Source organism: Medicago sativa, chromosome 3 (assembly GCF_051527215.1).
Source record: "Medicago sativa cultivar Bolivia chromosome 3, Bolivia_mono, whole genome shotgun sequence".
NCBI lineage: Eukaryota > Viridiplantae > Streptophyta > Magnoliopsida > Fabales > Fabaceae > Medicago > Medicago sativa.
The window spans coordinates 91,146,532-91,166,328 of NC_140751.1; the positions used below are offsets into that span (position 1 = coordinate 91,146,532).

General features: G+C 28.4%; 2 protein-coding genes across 3 annotated transcripts; both read left to right on the forward strand.

Moving 5' to 3' along the window:
• The first annotated feature begins 2,194 nt into the window (after positions 1-2,194).
• LOC146941873 (bidirectional sugar transporter SWEET12-like) lies at positions 2,195-4,229 on the forward strand. The gene is made up of 5 exons (XM_085755729.1): positions 2,195-2,418; positions 2,518-2,728; positions 2,959-3,123; positions 3,246-3,365; positions 3,640-4,229. The coding sequence occupies exons 1-5, from the start codon at positions 2,336-2,338 to the stop codon at positions 3,982-3,984; spliced, it is 924 nt and encodes a 307-aa protein (XP_085611855.1). The 5' UTR covers positions 2,195-2,335; the 3' UTR covers positions 3,985-4,229.
• A 3,177-nt stretch (positions 4,230-7,406) lies between these two features.
• On the forward strand, positions 7,407-12,376 carry LOC146941874 (bidirectional sugar transporter SWEET14-like). 2 transcript variants are annotated; one of them, XM_085755731.1, is made up of 7 exons: positions 7,407-7,542; positions 8,094-8,269; positions 9,361-9,397; positions 9,501-9,714; positions 9,800-9,958; positions 10,652-10,771; positions 11,904-12,376. In XM_085755731.1, the coding sequence occupies exons 2-7, from the start codon at positions 8,221-8,223 to the stop codon at positions 12,135-12,137; spliced, it is 813 nt and encodes a 270-aa protein (XP_085611857.1). In that variant the 5' UTR covers positions 7,407-7,542; positions 8,094-8,220; the 3' UTR covers positions 12,138-12,376. The 2 variants fall into 2 exon arrangements, with proteins under 2 accessions (XP_085611857.1, XP_085611858.1); XM_085755732.1 differs by having other exon boundaries at positions 7,433-7,542; positions 8,098-8,269.
• The last annotated feature ends 7,421 nt before the right edge of the window (positions 12,377-19,797 follow it).

Below are 19,797 nucleotides of genomic sequence, written 5' to 3' on the forward strand. Positions count from 1 at the left end.
CTAATGTGACTGGCTCTATGATAAGTCCATTGTTTCGACTTAAAATTTATGGAATTTTAGGCCTTTAACCATCCCATAGAAAATTCTTTTTTTGACAATAATAATAATATAGACCTCTCAAAAATGGTTTGCAAATGAAACCTTAAAACTTTAAGTAATATTAGAGTGTATCTAATATGAAGTGAAAGAGTGAAAGATAGTGTATCCAAGACAAAAATTATTTTACTTAAAAGGTGTTTATAAATATATTTACAATTCCCCTCAAAAAACACTAGCCAAACTCAAATTAACGTCTCCAAACCCAAAATCTGTCTTTTTAACGATATACTAAATCATCGGAGTATAGAATAAATGTAGGGATTCAATGCACGTAATGGAGAAGTGTCACGCGAAGAAGTTGAAGCCTGGAGGGTGTGTACGCGTGGTTAAGTACCTTGGGGGCCAGCCAAGCATTAATTTCAAACTTTCTTCTTTGAAAGGACACAAAACTTACTCTTTGGTTTTGTATTTGAGATATTCTTGCATGAACTCTTATTTAAGAGATTATTTTTACATCCAACCAATAAAAATATGACACATGTTATTAACTTTTAAAAAAAATGTGATTTTAATTAAGGAAATGGAAACATAAATGGTGGTGGGTGGTTTTTGTTGGTTAAAGAAAGTGGAAAAAGGAGAGAGAAATATTAAAAATAATGAGAAAAAATTATGATAATAATTATTTTTATTATTTTAATGAGATGTTTGATTTTAATTGGTTGGGTGTAAGAATGATCTCTTAGGTAAGATTATATTCAAAATTTAATTAATTTATGTATTTGTTTTTAGGAATTAATTATGTAATTATATTCATAGAATAGTAATTTTTTTGAATCAATAAGGTGTAGAGGCATCAAAGGACAAATTGTTTTAAAAAACTCGAGTTTGATTTTTAGATGAAACAATTTTTTGTTAGATTTTATTTATCTTTTAATCGAACTCTGAATTACTAAAGTCAACACCAAAAAACACAAGGTGTAGATGTTTTACCTAATTTTATTTATTGGCACTAAAAGTCTTATTTTTTTTATCAAAACTATAAACTTGTTGATTTTTTTTTCGTGGGGATTACATTTAAAAAGTCATAATTTTATAGGATTTAAAACATATTTACTTTTTTTTCTTCTCAAAACTCCTTTTTAATTTTAATTAATATAAAATTAAATATTAATGGCCAATTTAGCTCGGTTCAATTTGTAAAAAATTGTGATCAAGTCTCATTTTGTGTGTATTCATCTTTGGTTGCGCACTCGACACCTTGAGACTTTCTCTTGTCTTGGTGAATTCTTAGAACCGAACTAACATAAATGTTTTCTATCAAATAAAAAGCTCAAATTATAATGAAGTTGATTTTGGAGAATCAAGTTATATTTTATCCGACTAAAAACGGAGATAAAATTATCTATTTTTATTTTCTTTCAAAGAGTCCGACAACAAAATTCACATATACCATATCCAAAAAAGTGAGAAATTATTTGAAGCTTACGCCAACATGCAAAATGTGACTGCAACTTTTTAGCACCAGAGTTGTACTTAAGGAGGAAAAAACTAACTATTTTTAATTAACTTGAAATGCTTTTGTTGTTGTTTATATTTTAATCGAAAGAGGGAGTATTGAGTTGGCAATCATGGTGGGTTTGGCGTGAGAAAATTGATAAATTGTTATTGTTAGTATACTAAGAAAAAGATTTTGCCTTGCTTAACTTAATTGTCTACCACTTCACTTTATGTTATAATAATAATAATAATAATAATAATAATAATAATAATAATAATAATAATAATAATAATAATAATAATAATAATAATAATAATAATAATAATAATAATAATAATAATAATAATAATAATAATAATAAAAATAATAATAATAATAATTCTTATTTTAACAACATTTTTATTGTTATACTTAAAGCAAAATACATTAATTTGTATAAAATTAAGATATTTTATCCCCAAAAAGCGAAAAAGAATTATATTTTTGGCTTTTGTTTTTGTTTTGTGTGGCTTTCAAAGCAATAATGTGTTGGAAAGCAATGATTAATTCATAGTTCCATAATGTCCACGCAAAATAGCACAGCTTGACATCCCCCACAGTACCCCATGCATGAACCATCTATCCTATATATAAGGAGATTTACCACTACTCATATTCATATCAGTGTTTGTGACACAAAAATTAAGCTAGAGTTTGGTCTTCCTTTTAAATTAAATCTTCCTTCTCTCCCTTCTCACAAGGGATAATTCAGAGAGAGAGAGAGAGAGAGAAAGAGTTTACATAAGATTAAAATTAACCATGTCGTCCCACCACAGTCATCTATCTTTCGCATTTGGAGTTCTAGGCAACATTACATCATTTCTTTGCTTTCTAGCACCACTGTAAGTAGAAAGAATAATATTTTCAATCCACTTCATTTAATTGTAAATTTTAATATATGATGATGATCTTTGAAAATAAAACTATATATATTTTTGCAGACCAACATTTTATCGAATTTGTAAGAAGAAATCAACAGAAGGTTTCCAATCAATTCCATATGTGGCTGCACTATTTAGTGCAATGCTTTGGATGTTTTATGCCTATACCAAGAAGGGTGAAACTCTTCTTATCACCATCAATGCATTCGGTTGTGTGATAGAGACAATTTACCTTGCAGTTTTTGTCACTTACTGCCCCAAGAAAGTTAGGGTACGTGTATAAGAGTGATATGCATATTAAATTTTACTTGCATAGCTAAAGTCCCAACATTGTGGGAATGTTAAATTTTTTTATTTTTTTTGACAAAGTTGCTAGGATGTTATTATTTGTCACAATAACATCTCTGCATACTAATTTTTTAAAATTTTTGAATACTCTAGATGTCATGAATTATGTATCCATGATCAACATTAATTATTTTTAAAATTGTTCTTATGTAGATGTCAACATTGAGGATGATTGTGTTGATGAACTTTGTGGGATTTGGCACGATTGTCTTGTTAACTCACTTCCTAGCAAAACAAGAAGAAGGACGTATCAAGCTTCTTGGATGGATTTGTGTAGTTTTTGCAACTAGTGTTTTTGCTGCCCCTTTAAGCATTATTGTGAGTGCATCTTTACATTCTTACCGACATGCTAGAATTAGCTTTTTAATTATTATTTTTATGCTTAATTAATTTCTCATATATAAACTAATCATCCATGCATGATTTTAATCATCCTGCAGAGAGTTGTTATTCGCACCAAAAGTGTAGAGTTCCTTCCTTTTCCACTTTCACTTCTCCTCCTCATAAGCGCGGTTATGTGGCTGTTGTATGGTCTTTCTCTCCGAGATATCTATGTTACTGTAAGTTCTCATCATTCATCTATCTATATGTCAACAGCACAAAAAAATCAATACTACTAAATTTGGCTAGAGACGAATTTCACATTTCTATGTTGTTTAAACTTTTTTAGTATAGTGTATCTACTATGAAAATGTCTTTCTCTAATGACGCGTGACGTAACAGAATTTTACAAATTTGTTTTATGTTCGCATTTGTATTAATTAATTTCTGGTAGTTGCTATTTTGTCTTTATGGAATAATACATAACAAAATCTTATGTTTTTTTATGGACAGCTCCCGAACGTTGTGGGGTTAACATTTGGAATAGTTCAGATCACACTCTATGCAATGTACAGAAACAGCAAACCCGTAATTGATGAGAAGCTACCAGAACATAAAGGAGACATTGTCGATAAAGAAATTGAAAACGTAGTTGTTCCAAGCAAAACAACAAATGATGAGAAGAAACTAGAAGTGAATGTTGATATTGTGACTGTAGAGAAAAAGGAAGAGAAACAAGATGAAGAACATGATGAGAATGAGAAGAAACAGGACCAAGTAACTCAAGACAAAACAAAGGTTAAGAATGAAAATGACAACATTAATATCAACAAAACAGAAGAGAAGGTTAGTGGTTGAGAAATAGTTGGCGGGCACAATCTACATCTCTCTTTAATTTGTTTGTGTGAAGTTCGAATTACGTGTAATATTTTGAGACGCATATAAAGGAGAAGAGACGGTGTAGATATTGACGTCTGTATCTTCATCTCTGTTTACATCTACTTGTGGATTTTAACTTGTTTTTACTTTATCACTTTTTATGTAATTTCTCTTTTCTTTACTTCAACCTAATTATAATAATATATGCCCTCAATTCTAGACAAGTTTATGGAAATTATTATCTTATGGTGATATATATTGATGTACTCTAAAGATTACGGTTTAAAATGTCTGTTCCAATATTAACCCACAAGTTGTACCATAGAGATACTCAACATATATAATTTGGTGTGATCTATGAAGCCGGTTACAGATACGGTTGCGGGTACGATACAGGTACGCGGATACGCGATTTTTTCAAAATTTAGGATACAATACAGCTAAGATACACTAACAAAAAATTTATACTAAAACTTATATGTATGTAAAATACTTGAAGAAAATAAACATTGATTAAAAGAACTCAACACAAATTTTATCTAATGTTGATTAACTGAATCACCTCTCTCTTGTTACCTTTATCCACAAGAAGTATAAGTTTAAGTGGTTCATCGAGAAACAATTCTAGTGATGCATATCTAAAATTGAATCATATACATCTCTACCGAATGTTTACAACATTGTCTCACTTTTTTACTCTTCATATTTTTCTAGGATAAGTATCTGTGAAGTATGTTATAAATATCCTTGTGTATCTGCGGAGTATCATATAAGTATCCGTTAAAATATTTTTTAAAAAATTTAAATGATTAATTCCAATACTTCGTGGGTGCGTATCTGCGAGTATCCGTGAAGTATCGGTATCCGATATGGGTACGCCTCCCTTTTGGAGTATTCGGGCTTCATAGGTGGTGATAGAGTGGTATTAGGAGTTTCAGGTTTCACGCACTCGGTCATATCGGTAGTCATTGGATTAATATGAAAACCTACAATTTTCCTACATTTGAATACCATAATACATTTTATACCTACCAACCTCTGAAACACGGATACTTCAAAATTGATGACACAATCATATCTGATACGTATCTGCATCGTTATCTGTCTGATACGCCCAGATACGTATCGAAAGAGTATCCAATAATTAAATTTTATTTAAAAAAAAATTTGCCAAATTTGTTTCAGATACGTCCAAGACACATGAGGGATACTACGGGGGGAACTGATACGTGCAAGATACATGATTTTTCTATTATTTTTAGTACCACCATCCAATACTTTTACAATATGATCCATATTAACTTATTGTATACATAGATATAAAATTATTGAATTGAATAAAATAAAACATATTTAAATTGTAAAAAAAAAATAAAAAAAAAGCTTATTTTATCATTCTGCTTTTATCTTTACTTATATACATTACTTAGTTTAGTAGCAAAAATCTAAAATCTACCGCACTTAACCCTCTACTATAGTAGTTAAGGAACCTACAACTAAGGACATTGTTTCTTCCTCAATGGCAATCACTTGAAAAAAGAGAATAACAAATTGAACACCATCATCTTGTATTTCGACTAATCTCTAGTTCCATCAACAAATTGTAGGATCAATATTTACCCTACCCAACATATCACATAATGGCTAAAACGAATCTCACATGATACAACAATTGAATACATAACCATTAATGCATGATAAAATTTATGGAAGACAAATGATTAAATGTTTATAATTTTGATTAAATTACTAACACATATCAAGGTTACAAAGTTACAAGGGTCAACTTTTAACGACCGTTTAATTTATCGTGGTGGTCGTTATTTGGTGATGTTTTAGTCATTATTGTTGTTTTAGTGGTGGTTGTGTCCAGATTTTTGGTAATGAGGATTTGTTTCCAAATCTTTTGCCTTCATTCTGAAGGATCGTTTTTGTTGATATCCATCGCGGTTGCTTCCTGCATCGTCGACGGACTGTGATCATAGTTGGACTATATATTTTACCCACGCATGGACTGTTCACTTCATTTTGGTGTAGTTTGACCTAGTCAGGTATATACCCCTAATATTTTGCAACCAATTATTATTATTATTATTATTATTATTATTATTATTATTATTATTATTATTATTATTATTATTATTATTATTATTATTTTTTATTTTTTTTTAATATATTTATGACGTTGCACCAAATATGGTTTATGATAGAACACCTTGGCGTAATTTGATCCATGTAACCGATCTCATTTTGTGGGATAAGGCTTGGTTGTTGTTGATGTGTATGCTTATGACGTTGCAAAGGGTTCACCATCTAAAATCCAAAGTATGAGAGGTATTTATCGGACTCAGCCTATGCAATGCAATAAGGGCTAAAACGAATCTCACATTATACATTTGAGTTGTATAACAAACAATACTAAAATAAATATCTTGCAATAAGGTCATTGATTAAATGTCTTAGATTTCTAGTAATTCATAATTGAGGTATTCTTCAATGGTCACAAGACCAAATCAATAATGTTTGAACACACACACATAAAAAAATTCTTCTCAAAATATTCAATCATCTTTTTTATCAATTTTCTCTTTATTATTAAAAGAATACTTCTTTATGTATGTGTGACCAAAACACTATTTCTTTGATCTCGGGACCATATTAGAATTTCTCTTCATAATCAAGTTATTTCACTCAAATGTAAAGGCCTTTTAACAGCTAAGCTTATTGACAATCAGTCAAATTTTGTGATAAATAAATGGTCATGAAAATGCAATGGATCAATATTAGAAGGATGTCGCAATAATATTAAAAAGAAAAAAATGAAAATTAGAATATTCATGGAAAGTGATCATTCCTCGCTCTAAGACTCTTCGTGGTTAGACATCTAACCGTGAATTTTCATTGTCTATCGTCATTTTTATCCATATATCTACTAAATAAAATGTAAAGCTTTTATATTGTCAAACAATCACAACAAATTGTAAATGCAACTTTTATAATGATTTTAATTCAAACCAAACATTTCTAATGATCCAACTATCATATATAATTGATTCACAATATCAATTAAATCAATAAATATACACATTAATTCACAAATATTTATATAATACTACTAGTTATGTAAAGAATGGTTGCTTCTATCCCTAAAAAAAAAAGTAAAGAAATGGTGCCAATGAAAATATTGAAGGGGATGGCCAGCAAGTGGACTTGAACCTACCAAAGGTGGTGATGCCGATTGTAATATCAAATAAAAGTCTAAAGCTGAGTTTGGTGAAGTAGAGGAGCCAAATCCACCACACCTGGCTTTTCTTTGCAGCAAGGAGAGAATGTAATGAATAAGTTATTTGTAGTAGGCTTTAGGACTGATATTATGAGTTGAAAGGCTTACAATCGTATTTGTTGTGACACACCATAAATAGCCAATGTGGAAAGGTGTTCTTCACATGGAATTATAATTAGCTTTTTGTTTTTCCCACAGGACGATTAGTCCTAATTGCATTTGTTTTGCCTTTGTGATTTCTCTTCTTGAGTCTGGTATGTTTCTCTTTTGGTGTTAGGCATTTTCATAGTTGTTTTAGGGAAAACATTTCATAGTTCATCATAAGCATAACATTTTAATTTTCATCTTATTTTCAGTTTTGTTAGGTTTTTTTTTTCTTTAAAAAGTTAAACTAATCTACTCAAATTCATACCGGTGAAAATCAAACATGAGACTTTGAGAAGAAACACACTTCAAGTTCTCAAGTCAACCCATGTGGGTTTAATTTTGCTAGCTAGGTTGTTCATAAAAGTAAAAAAAACAAAGGTATTTTTTGAATTTCTAAATAAGTGATATGATGTACCGAAGTAGAAAGTATGTTTGGATTAGATGATTTTTTTATATAATGTAGTTTTATAGAATATTTCAAATTATTCACGATAAATCCATTGTTTGAATGATAGATTTGAAGAATTCTAAGATTGGAGGGATTTTATGAAATGTTTTGCAAACTTAATTCAGAAAATTTTAAACACCACTTAAAATTAAAAATTTGAAATTTCTTTTAGGGTACTATACTATCTCTTAATCATTTTGCCATTGACAGACAGCTGGTGTGTGGAGATATAATGGAGCCTAACGAAATAGTGTTGAGACGACTACCTTAATTTGTTTGAAGCAAGAATCATATTCTTCTTAATTTCCATTTCCATTCTTGCTAGCAACTTGACGAAATGGCCCTTTTTTACAGCGAGTATTGGGCTTTTGTTTTCGGCGTTATAGGTATATTATGCAGCTGATTATATTTAGGTTTTTTTTGGTGAATATATTTAGGTTTTAATTCTTTCTTTCAAAAAAAAAAATTAGGTTTTAAGTATAGACCGACAAACGTATATAATTATTTTACACATGCATTTAAATGTGTTGTCATGTTAATAAATAAATATGATAATTTATATGTTTTGATATTCATTAATTGACGTAACTACACAACATTAAATATTTGTAAAAAAAAACATTAATAATTGTGTAAAAGTATTGTGCATTTACGGTGCATATTAACTAAATTCTTATATTATAACCTTAATTCGTATATCTATATTCCACTTATTTTTTTATTCATTGAGAGCTCATCTCATTATTATTATTATTATTATTATTATTATTATTATTATTATTATTATTATTATTATTATTATTATTATTATTATTATTATTATTATTATTATTATTTGACACACTTTTAAAAAATAAATGGAATTAACAATTAAAATAGGGGAGGAGATTATCTCTTGTTTTTTCTTCTCAAGTGTGATCTTGACCATCCATTATAAAAGTGAAAGAATATGTTTTTAATGTTAAGAAAAGAGAGAGTGTAGTTAAATGTTTGGATGCAAGCACAGCAAAAAACTACAGAGTTTTTCACTTGAGAGGATCCTCTCCCATTAAAATAGAGGGTTTTTTTTTTTTTTTTGCCTAATTTATTATACTCTTCATTACCCGACAAGAGCAACAATTATCAATAGATTGTTAGTTAATTTATATCATATACATCATTCATATATTTTTTAAAGTAAATTTGAAATAATTTAATATATTATTGAGGTGTATTGAAAATAGCGTCTTACATTTTTTTTTTAATAAATAAAGATAATTTTAAAGTATCTTAATAATCATCAAATAATTTCAAATTCATTTAAAAATTAGTAATATAGGTATCCAATAAAAAAATTATTGAGCGTGTAATATAACATGATGTAAAATGTACTTATACATAAACCATGTAAAATTAAGGTATAAATCAATAAAAGTTGCTAATGGATGTTCTCTTAAAAAAAAAAAATTGCTAATGGATGTGTTATTTTTAATCATAGGCAATGTCATCTCCTGTATGACCTTCCTCGCTCCATTGTAAGTGATTCATTCCATTTGCGTATATGTAATTATCTTGTTTTAGGTACTTTCCTTTAAATTATCTAGTTTGGAGTATTAAATAATAAATATTTGAATGCAGACCAACATTTTACCGAATCTACAAGAAGAAATCTACTGAAGGGTTTCAATCAGTTCCTTATGTTACTGCATTGCTCAGTGCAATGCTTTGGATCTATTATGCACATGTCAAAAATAAAGCTACACTCCTTCTCCTCACAATTAACATATATGGATTTGGGATAGAGGCAATTTACATTATAATCTTCCTAGTTTATGCCTCAAACAAAGCAAGGGTATATCTAAATTTAAACCTTTCTTTTTCTAAATATCTAATGATTTTTTTTTAATTATTGTTAATTTTGTTTAATGTGCATGCAGCTTTCGACCATCAAGCTTCTTTTCTTAACTGTGTGTGGATATGGTACGGTGGTTATTTTAACCACATACCTAACAAAGGGATCCAAACGTCTTTCTATTATTGGATGGATATGTATGGTTTTTAACATATGCGTATTTGCTTCTCCTCTCTTCATTTTGGTGAGAATAATTTGATATAATTTCTTTTTTTTGAAGGAATTGGATATAATTTCTTAACTTTTATGTTTTGGCCATTTGTTTTATAGTTAGTGGTTAATAGAGTCGTGCTAAAAAACGGAATTAAAACATAAATTTTGTATTGAGAGAAAAAATTAAATTTTTAGACTTTCAAAACATTGAATGCACAATTTCTAAAAGTATGTTTCTATATTTGGCGTAGGCATAGGCGTAGAGAGTAGTATTCGAGCAGACGGAATTGTTTCTTCGGTCTTTTCTTTACACTTGTTAATAAATACATCTTTTTTAAGGGACTAATTAATAAGTCTTTTTTTTAAGCATCTAATTAATAAGTCTTATTCTCAATAGAAGAATACATTTCTTTTACTTATGAAAATAATAGTTATTTTTTAATTTTCAAAACAATTATATATGTAAAGATTTATATATTCATAAGTAGATTATGTCATCATCATTTTATTTTATAAGGGTCATGTTAACGAGTGCCCCCGGGGCACTGGTTAAGGAAATTAAAAAAAGGAAGTTTTAAAATGAAAGTAACATTTTTTATGCTTTTATATATTCTTAAGTAGATTATATGTCATCATCATTTTGGTTAACATTACCCATTTTATAATTATGCCTTCTAGATTTGATGCTAAAGTTTAATTCCATGTTTCGTCTCTCTACTTGTAGAAACAGGTAATAAAGACGAAAAGTGTGGCATTCATGCCATTGAATTTATCTTTCTTTTTGACCTTAAATGCTATTGTATGGTTCTTCTATGGTCTTCTCATCGACGACTTTTACATCGCTGTAAGTTCATTTTATATGTTACATAGTAAATTCATATTGTGTAATTATAATCTAGGAAATGCTTTGCTTCTAATAAACGGTAATTTTCCTTCAAAAAAAATTACGGTAATTTTGGTATTTATATTTTTTATACCGAACAATAGAAAATAACAATAATAAAAGAAAGATGTTTTATTGTTTGTGCTAGCTCCACGACCATTGTTGAGTTCTCGAGTGCCTCAAATATAGACTTTTAAAAAAGAATATAAAATGCATACATATCATTTTCTGTATATTTTAATAAATACTATATATATTTCCCCATTTTATTATTGTAAAATAAGTTATTCTATTAAAAATGATAAGAGTGCATCTCTATATTCTTTTTGAAATGTTCATATTGGATGAATTCTCATGTAAAATATATCAAAGAGCAACATGGGCGTTGTATTCTAAGCACGTCTATTTGTATTAGGTATTAATTATTATATTATACATATGCACGTGCAAAACAATATCATTTGATTCCATTTTGTTTTAGGGTTAATTATGTTTCTAGTCCCTATAAAATAGCGACCTTGTAAGTTTAGTCTCTACTTAATTTTAATAGCATTTTTAGTCCCTATAAAAAAAATTTACTTATAATTTTAGTCCCTGCTAAAACAAAGTTTGATTAATTATCCTTAAACTCTTAAATTTTTGAACGATTTTTTTGAGACAAGATTAGAACACTATGAAAGGTTCGTTTACTAAAATTTAGAATTTTCTGACATGAAATGAATTAAATATGAATTTTTTAAAACGACAAAAGTTAAAGATAAAAAGTAATAAAATCTGGATGTAGAAATCAAATTTTGCAATAATTTTTTGCGGACGAATTTTTAGTAATGTTCTAAACATGTCTGCAAAAAATTGTTCAAAAATTTAAGAGTTTAAGCATAAATTAAACAAATTTGAATTGAGTAGGGACTAATACTCAGTGCAGAAAAACAAAATTAGGGACTAAAAATGCTATTAAAATTAAGTAGGGACTAAACTTACAAGGTCGCTATTTTATAGGGACTAGAAACATAATTAACCCTTTGTTTTATGAAAAAAAGAGTGAAACTTGATTAAGAAAAAATTATATAATATTTGTACTTGGATGATGCAGATACCAAATACGCTAGGATTTGTTTTCGGTATAGTTCAGATGGTGATTTATTTGATTTATAAAGATGTCATTCCATTAGAGTCAACGAAGTTACAGAAACCAAATGACCATGTTCTTAACATTTGTGAAGATGTGCCCAATGGAGCTATCCGACCCGACCCGAATCAAGTAGCCAAAAGTGGTGCTCCGGCTGTCGCAGTAATCGGTGGTGAGGATCCAAACAACGGAAAATGAGAAACAAAAGAGTAAATAGAAGAACACAATGTGAGCTCAAAAAAGGAAAATAAAAAATAGAAATGAGGTTCGAGAAAAGTTAACCTAAAGTTTAATTACTTTATGAAGGTTATGGTGTGGAACCTCCTACAAAAGCATGTGTTGAGGATATTTTTGTTTAATTAATGTATTTTCATGAATGAGTAATTGAACGCTAGCGGTAACAAGAAAGTTTTCTAAATTGATTACGAGGTGTGAAATTGATTTTGCCATGTTTATTAATTGTTCTCGAGTAAAAATATTGTCTATAGAATTGATTGATTGATATTTAAACCTATAATTTGCAACTTTTGAGTCTAAAAATGATTTTTAAATCGAAATTTATTGTTCACACTTCTACGAAAATATATGCGAATATAAATTACTTTACATTAAACTCACTTTTAAATAAAATTAATTCATTCAACGTTATTTTTTATCATGGAAGAATCAAAGTGCACTAAGTTCCAATTCATCAATTCTCAATTTCTTTAAAATTGGATAAGCAAAATCTTATAATTTAGATCGGGTTTAATTCATCATATATAAAACTAACTTGTAGAATGAGGACTCTTTCCATGTATAATTCTCAACAACAAAAAAGCTCTCTACATCTAGGGTAAAATAATATACATAGATAGAGGTGGGGGATTCTTTTTCTATTTTATGATGTCATGGACAATGGAGATATAAAGGCCATCCCAAAAAGTATATCTTCGTGACGGCAGCATAAAAATAATCAAATTGGAAAACAGCCAGACTCTCTTTGTACCAACTCGGTCGGATTTTCCTATTATTCATCAAAAGCAAAAGTGTTATTCATCGTTCTTTAATTTTAAGACACTTTAACATTTTTCACAAGTAATTTGTGTTAACTATTACTCCCTCCGTTTCAAAATATAAACAAAATTCACTTTTTAGGTTCATTCATTTAATTATGTATGTGGTTCATTTTAGGTTCATTCATTTAATGATGTATGTGGTTCATATTATGAACCACATACATCATTAAATGAATGAACCTAAAAAGTGAATTTTGCTTATATTTTGAAACCGAGGGAGTAGTTAAACTAGTTTAGAGACTCGGCGTTGCCCGGGTTAGATATTAAATAAGTTTTATAAGTTTGTGTGCACGAATACACGTGTCAGTATATTAGATTGAATTTATTTAAATTTAAAATTATAATAATATCATAAAAATAAAAATAAATATAAATTATGAGATGAATGTTCAATGCAAGAATAAAAAGTGTAACAAAATCAATAATGAATTAGTTCAAGTGGTAAGAGAGAAAAATCGATTGAAAGGGAATAAAGTGGTTGAAATATATATATATATATATATATATATATATATATATATATATATATATATATATATATATATATCAAAGTATATGTATGAGAAATAATAAAATTGGTGTTTGACAAACCTGAAGAAGGAAAAATGTTATATGAAAAGAAGGTTTGGGGTTTCTGCTTGTGCTCAAAATATGTAAATATGTGATTAACGAAAATTTATTTATTTATTTATAGTTAACATTTGCATTAGAATATGTTGCTAAAAGATAACAAAATAACTAATCAAACCTTTTTTATCAAAAAAAAAAACTAATCGAACCTCTTTTTTCCTCAAACATAAAAACTAATTGAATGATATAGTGCTAAAAGATTAGTAATAACTAATTGAAGCTTCTTTTCCTAAAAACAAATAAACGAATTGGAGTCTTTTAATCATAAAATAAGATCGTATATGTAAACTTTCATGAAAGTATTATGTGTAGTTTGTTGAGATATTTCTGCTACATAAAATATTAGAAATTCAATAAAAATTTAAAGAAAATATTGAGTGGATAAGATCAAAATGTTGTTGAGATATTTATGTTAAATAAAATATTGATTTTTAAAAATAGAAAAAATAATAAAAATATTGAGAATGAATATGGAAGTGACACGTGGCATAAAAAACCTTACTTTATATATATATATTATTGATTGATTGATTACTCTTTGCTTATAAATGTATTTGATATTGAAATTTTCAAATTCCAAAATAAATTTGTAATATATTTATGAAAGATATATTTAAAAAAAAATATATATATATATATATATATATATATATATATATATATATATATATATATAGTAGTTTGCAAAGGGTTTTGCATTTAGTAGCAATTTTTCTCTCATAATTCATAAAGAATTCTATAATTAGGAACAAAGTGAATAATAAATATATAATATTCCAGTGATTTGAAATCACCAAACCTCAAAGTCATGATTGACTCTTAATAATAGAGGTATCAATATTTGGAAATTTTACTTTGTACCCCTACACTTATACTTTCACCCTTAAAAATATTTGAAAATGCCAATTTTACCCCTTTTCACCCCACTTTCAACATTTATAAATTCAACATGAGTTCACCCCACGTTGCAACTTCAGTATTGAAAAACAAAAATTTCAGTTTGATTTTTTTTTTCCCTGAAAACGTTAACGTGACATTTGCAAAGTCCTTCATCTTCATCGAAATCATGATCCAACTTGAAAACCTCTAAAAGGAATCAAATCATGGGTAGATGAACATGTTATTCACATGAAAAATCTATCACTGTTCTGTCATTGTAACACAAAATCAAAATTTTGGTTTGTGATTTTTGTTTATTCAAAAGATATGAGTGAAGGTTGTTGGGTTCTCTTAATTTTCTTCTCACCCATGAAAGGAAGCTACCGCCATGGCTATGGATCCAAAAACGTTTATCCTTCAATTTGGTAAAAATCCTAAATAATAGATCAATTAAAACCGTAAATAAAAAAAAATCCTTAATTTGTAAAAATCTCCAAATCAACATCACGTGTCTATGCATCATGTGTCTCGACATCATCCATGAAACGTATTTTTCATGAGCCAACTCGGTAAGTGAAAGTAGGATCATGATTTTTGTGCAAAATTTAAAGTTGGATCATGTTTTTTTGTCAAATAAAAATCTGGATCATGAGTTTAATGTTGTATTCGCAAACTTTTATTTTCAGAAATCTTCGAAAAATTCAGAGAGAAAAATGGAAGAAGAAAAACAGGAATGATTTTAGTTTGTTTATGAGGGTAAAATAGACAGTTCATGCAAAATGTAAGGGTCAGGGTATAATTGTTGGGGTGCAAGGTAAAATCTCCTCAATATTTGTTGCCTTTATGTATCAACAAAAAAAGTGGTCAATATTTCAACTCAAAGTCAAAATAGAGGACAAGTGTATGAAACGTAGGATCAAAGATGCAGCAGCCTCATATTTTTTGGGTTAATTAAATAAATGGTCCCTATAAATATTCAGAATTTTGTTTTTAGTCCCTACAAAATAAAATCACATTTTTTAGTCCCTATAAAATTTTCCATCAACATTTTTAGTTCCCATAAAATTTTCCATCAGCTTGTTTAGTCCCTATAAAATTTTTCCATCAACATTTTTGGTCCCTAAAATGCTTAAGGAAAATGTCACAGGGACTAAAAAGTGTGATTTTATTTTGTAGGGACTAAAAACAAAACTGTAAATATTTATAGGGACTAAAAACTTAATTAACCCTATTATTTTTACAGAATTGGTTTCATTATTTCTGTTTTGTAATATTGCTTTCTTCTGCACTTAGAGCCTGTTTGGTTCAGCTTATTCCAAGACCAGAAGCAATTCTAGAGCCTCAAAAGTGAAAAACTGGATTTTCAATGGTGTTTGGTTTGACTTTTCAAAATTGCTTCTATCCCCCAAAAGCAATTATCCTTGAAGCTACAATTCCTAGCTTCTAGCTTTTCTAGAATCAATTCTCCAATATATTTTATATTTTATTATTACAACCTATTATTTTCCTTTATTGCCCTTTATCAATTCTCCTTCTTTTTGTTTGTAATTTAATTTGATGAACCAAATTTAATCAAAAAACTTTTTTTTTACAAGAAAAAAAAGTATATGGTAATCAAAAAAATTAAGGAATATTTTTGTAACTTAAAAAAACTTTATTATTTTTGAAAGTTTATTTTTTTTTGAAACTTAAAAAAAAGTTAACGAATATTTTTGTAACTTAAAAAAACTTTATTATTTTTGTAACTTAAAAAAAAGTTTATGGTAATCAAAAAACTTTTTTTTTGAAAGTGGTAATCAAAAAAGTTAACGAATTTTTACAAAACTTTTTTTTTGAAAGTGGTAATCAAAAAACTTTATTATTTTTGACAACAAACTCTAGTATTGTTTAACTTAAATATATTTTATCAAAAAATATAAAATATATGAACAAATATTTTTGTAAAAAAATATAAAATATATGACCAAATATTTTTGTAAAAAAATTTGTTTAATGATCGTATTTATTATTTTTTAAATTAATATATAGAAAATTTATTTATTTAAATTAAATAATATATCTACATTTAGTTTTGATCTACATACACATTCATGATTCAACTATGTCTAAATTCTATGTCTATTTTAGTAATTATACATTCAAAAGTAATTTTGATTAAAATCATCCAAACAACATTCAGTTTGTTTAATCAATTCTACATAATTGTATCCAAACATAAATCAATTCTGTCAGAATCAATTCTATCAGAATCAATTCTGTCAGAATCAATTATATTCAAAGTTGAACCAAACACACACTTAGTACAGTATGGGTGGTGTAGGAGTTTTGTTGTTAAATTGTCATTGTCACGTGATATTTTAGCCTTGGTTATAGGTCATTTTTTAGTTACTCTGTTTTCCCACTAATTTGGCATATTTTGTCTATTAGCTTTTGTTTGTACGTCATTTGATTGCTGCAGAAAGACAATAATTGTAGGAAAAACTAAATGAGAGTTGACCTCATGAGAAGTTTGCCTAAATACAGAATTTCAGCTGCATTATATGATTGTAAATTTTACAATATTAAAGATTGTTATTTGTTTGTGACCACAATCTAAAACATTGTCGCTATTCGCTAGCACCTGAAAAATCAATTTAATTGATTTTTTAGAGATCTATCATCCACAGAAAATCGAAATCATATTGAACTTACCATCTTTCTATTTTTTATTTGATATGAGATTTATATTTATTATGCTGCACGTCAAGTTCAACTGAGTTAATCTCCTTAGTGTCTCAACTATATGACTCTATTAGCATATTCCATATTTGCCTCATACTTCCTCTTCTTGAATCTTAGAAACACATTTTATTTTGTTTCTTTTTTTTTTACATGTATCATTGATACAAGCCATTGGGCTATGATACTATGTTAAATAGTTTTCTGTATTGGTCCATTACCTAAAAAAGTGTTAAATGATGCGTACTCTGATGTTTAGAACTTGAATTTCCTCTTGTTGGTAAATCCATTGCCGACCGCATCAAATTTCAATTCTTTTTTCTTCAATACGGACAATGACTCGTGAGTATTTTGGCAGCTGTCTTTGGTTAATCAGGTACAAATTCGTACACAATACTGAATTGACCGCCAATCATGCAATTGATTGACATGCCATGCAATTGTAACCAAAACAAAGTGAACTACTTTGAACTCTTTTCATATGTTTATTTCTCCTAGAGGGAAAGGAATATGATATTTTCTCAATAATGTTAAATTAGTAGCATCATACAAGTTATTTTGGACCACCACATGACGTTTCATGTGAACAGAAGAACAAGGCAATTGTGATTTTTTTTACTATCCTATCTTCCTCTCCATCAAATCTTCGTGGGGTTTGTGAATTTAATTTTTATGAATGAAGATGTTGCGTTCCAATCAAGATATACCAAAAAAATATATATGAATGAGTTTTCTCCAAATGTCTATAACAATATGGAGTTTTAATTAATGAGTGAGGATAAATCCAAAAATTAATTATGTTAGGCAGAGAAAAATGCATGAATAATAAGCACTAACTTAACATGAAACAAAAGAATGGGCCACATAAATGAGACTCATCATGATCATGCTTCTCAAGATAAGCATTTTAAGGCTTTACGCAAATGAGTGAACCAATGTTATTCCAAAAAGTTGCTTATTTGAAAGAAAGCACCATGACATGCCATGCATGTACGTGCGTTGTTTGGTTAGGTGTGGTTAAGTGCTCAATCGTACAATTTAATTTGCAAGCATGCAATGGAAAGATAAGGATGATGTAATGAACCACTTGTTTAGTCGATTTTAAATCTCCTGAAACACCGTATATGTTAATGTCATATCTATCAATTTAAGTCAATCTTCTTCAAATGTTTTGTGTGTTTTTATTCATATGTCAATATATGAGATGGTACATTAAACTAGGCAGGGGGCAGCCACTAATGTGGCCCTTAGTCCTTAGATATGATTCCATTTTTTTGCCTTTTTCCCATTTAAGTGGCTAAACTCGACTCTATGCCAATGATTATCTCATAATGCTGTCTTTGATAATGCTTAAGTTATTACTCCCTCCGTTTCAAAATGAGTGTCGTTTTAGCCAATTGCACACATATTAATGAATGGAATAAAGTAGTCAAATGTCATAGCAATTTTACCAAATTATCCTAATCAACTATTGGTTTGTTTTTCATTAAAGAAAAAAATACTCCCTCCGGTCCTTATTATAAGAAACAATTAACTTTTTTGGTTCATTGTATAAATGATGTATCTAGTCTATATTTACAATAAGATACATTAATTATTCTCTGAACCTAAAAAGTCAACTTTTTCTTATAATAAGGACCGGAGGGAGTAATATTTTGAAAGTAGTGTAACATAATATTAATTGAAGGGTACAATTGAAAAGAAAAAGTTATTATTGCATTGGAAACTGAAAGCGACATTCATTTTAAAACAAATTTTTTCTGCTAAAACGACACTCATTTTGAAACGGAGGGAGTAGTATATATATGGTTCTGATTTTATTTTATTTTTCAGTGACTAAGGTTACGCCATGTGTCATACATAAACTTTGTACCGCCATGTGTCATACATAAACTTTGTACCGGCCCTTGCTTAGCTCATACATGATTCAATCATATCTTACCATTCTTACCTTTTTTTCGAAACATATCTTACCATTCTTGCTCCAACCTTTTCGACCTGTTTTACACGCTTCCTTCTACTTGGGTTTTACATATTTTTTTAAAATATTTCATCCTTACGCATGATAGTTGTGATATTTTTTATGTTCCAATCTAACGTAACCATTGTGTCATAATGAATTTATATATCTCACTCTTAAAAATTAGTTCGTGCAAATGAGGTGTCCAAACACATGTATACATCTAACTATCTACCCGGATATTTTGATAACATGAAATTTCAATACAACTTCAATAGGGAGATGGGGAGATTTAATGTTCCAGATAAACAAGTATTACTTGACCAATCCAATATTCCAATGACACTCATACATTTCTTAATCTTTTAATTAGTATCCTCGGCATGCACATTGCACCTATCGTATCAAGCAAATTTTAGATATTGACACAACGCACTAATCCACAGTTAGATTTTACTATATGATTGAGCATAAACTCCAAAGAAGTATTTTATTACTCCCTCCGTTTCAAAATGAGTGTCGCTTTAGCTAAAAAAATTTGTTTCAAAATGAATGTCGCTTTCAGTTTCCAATGCAATAATAACTTTTTCTTTTCAATTGTACCCTCCAATTA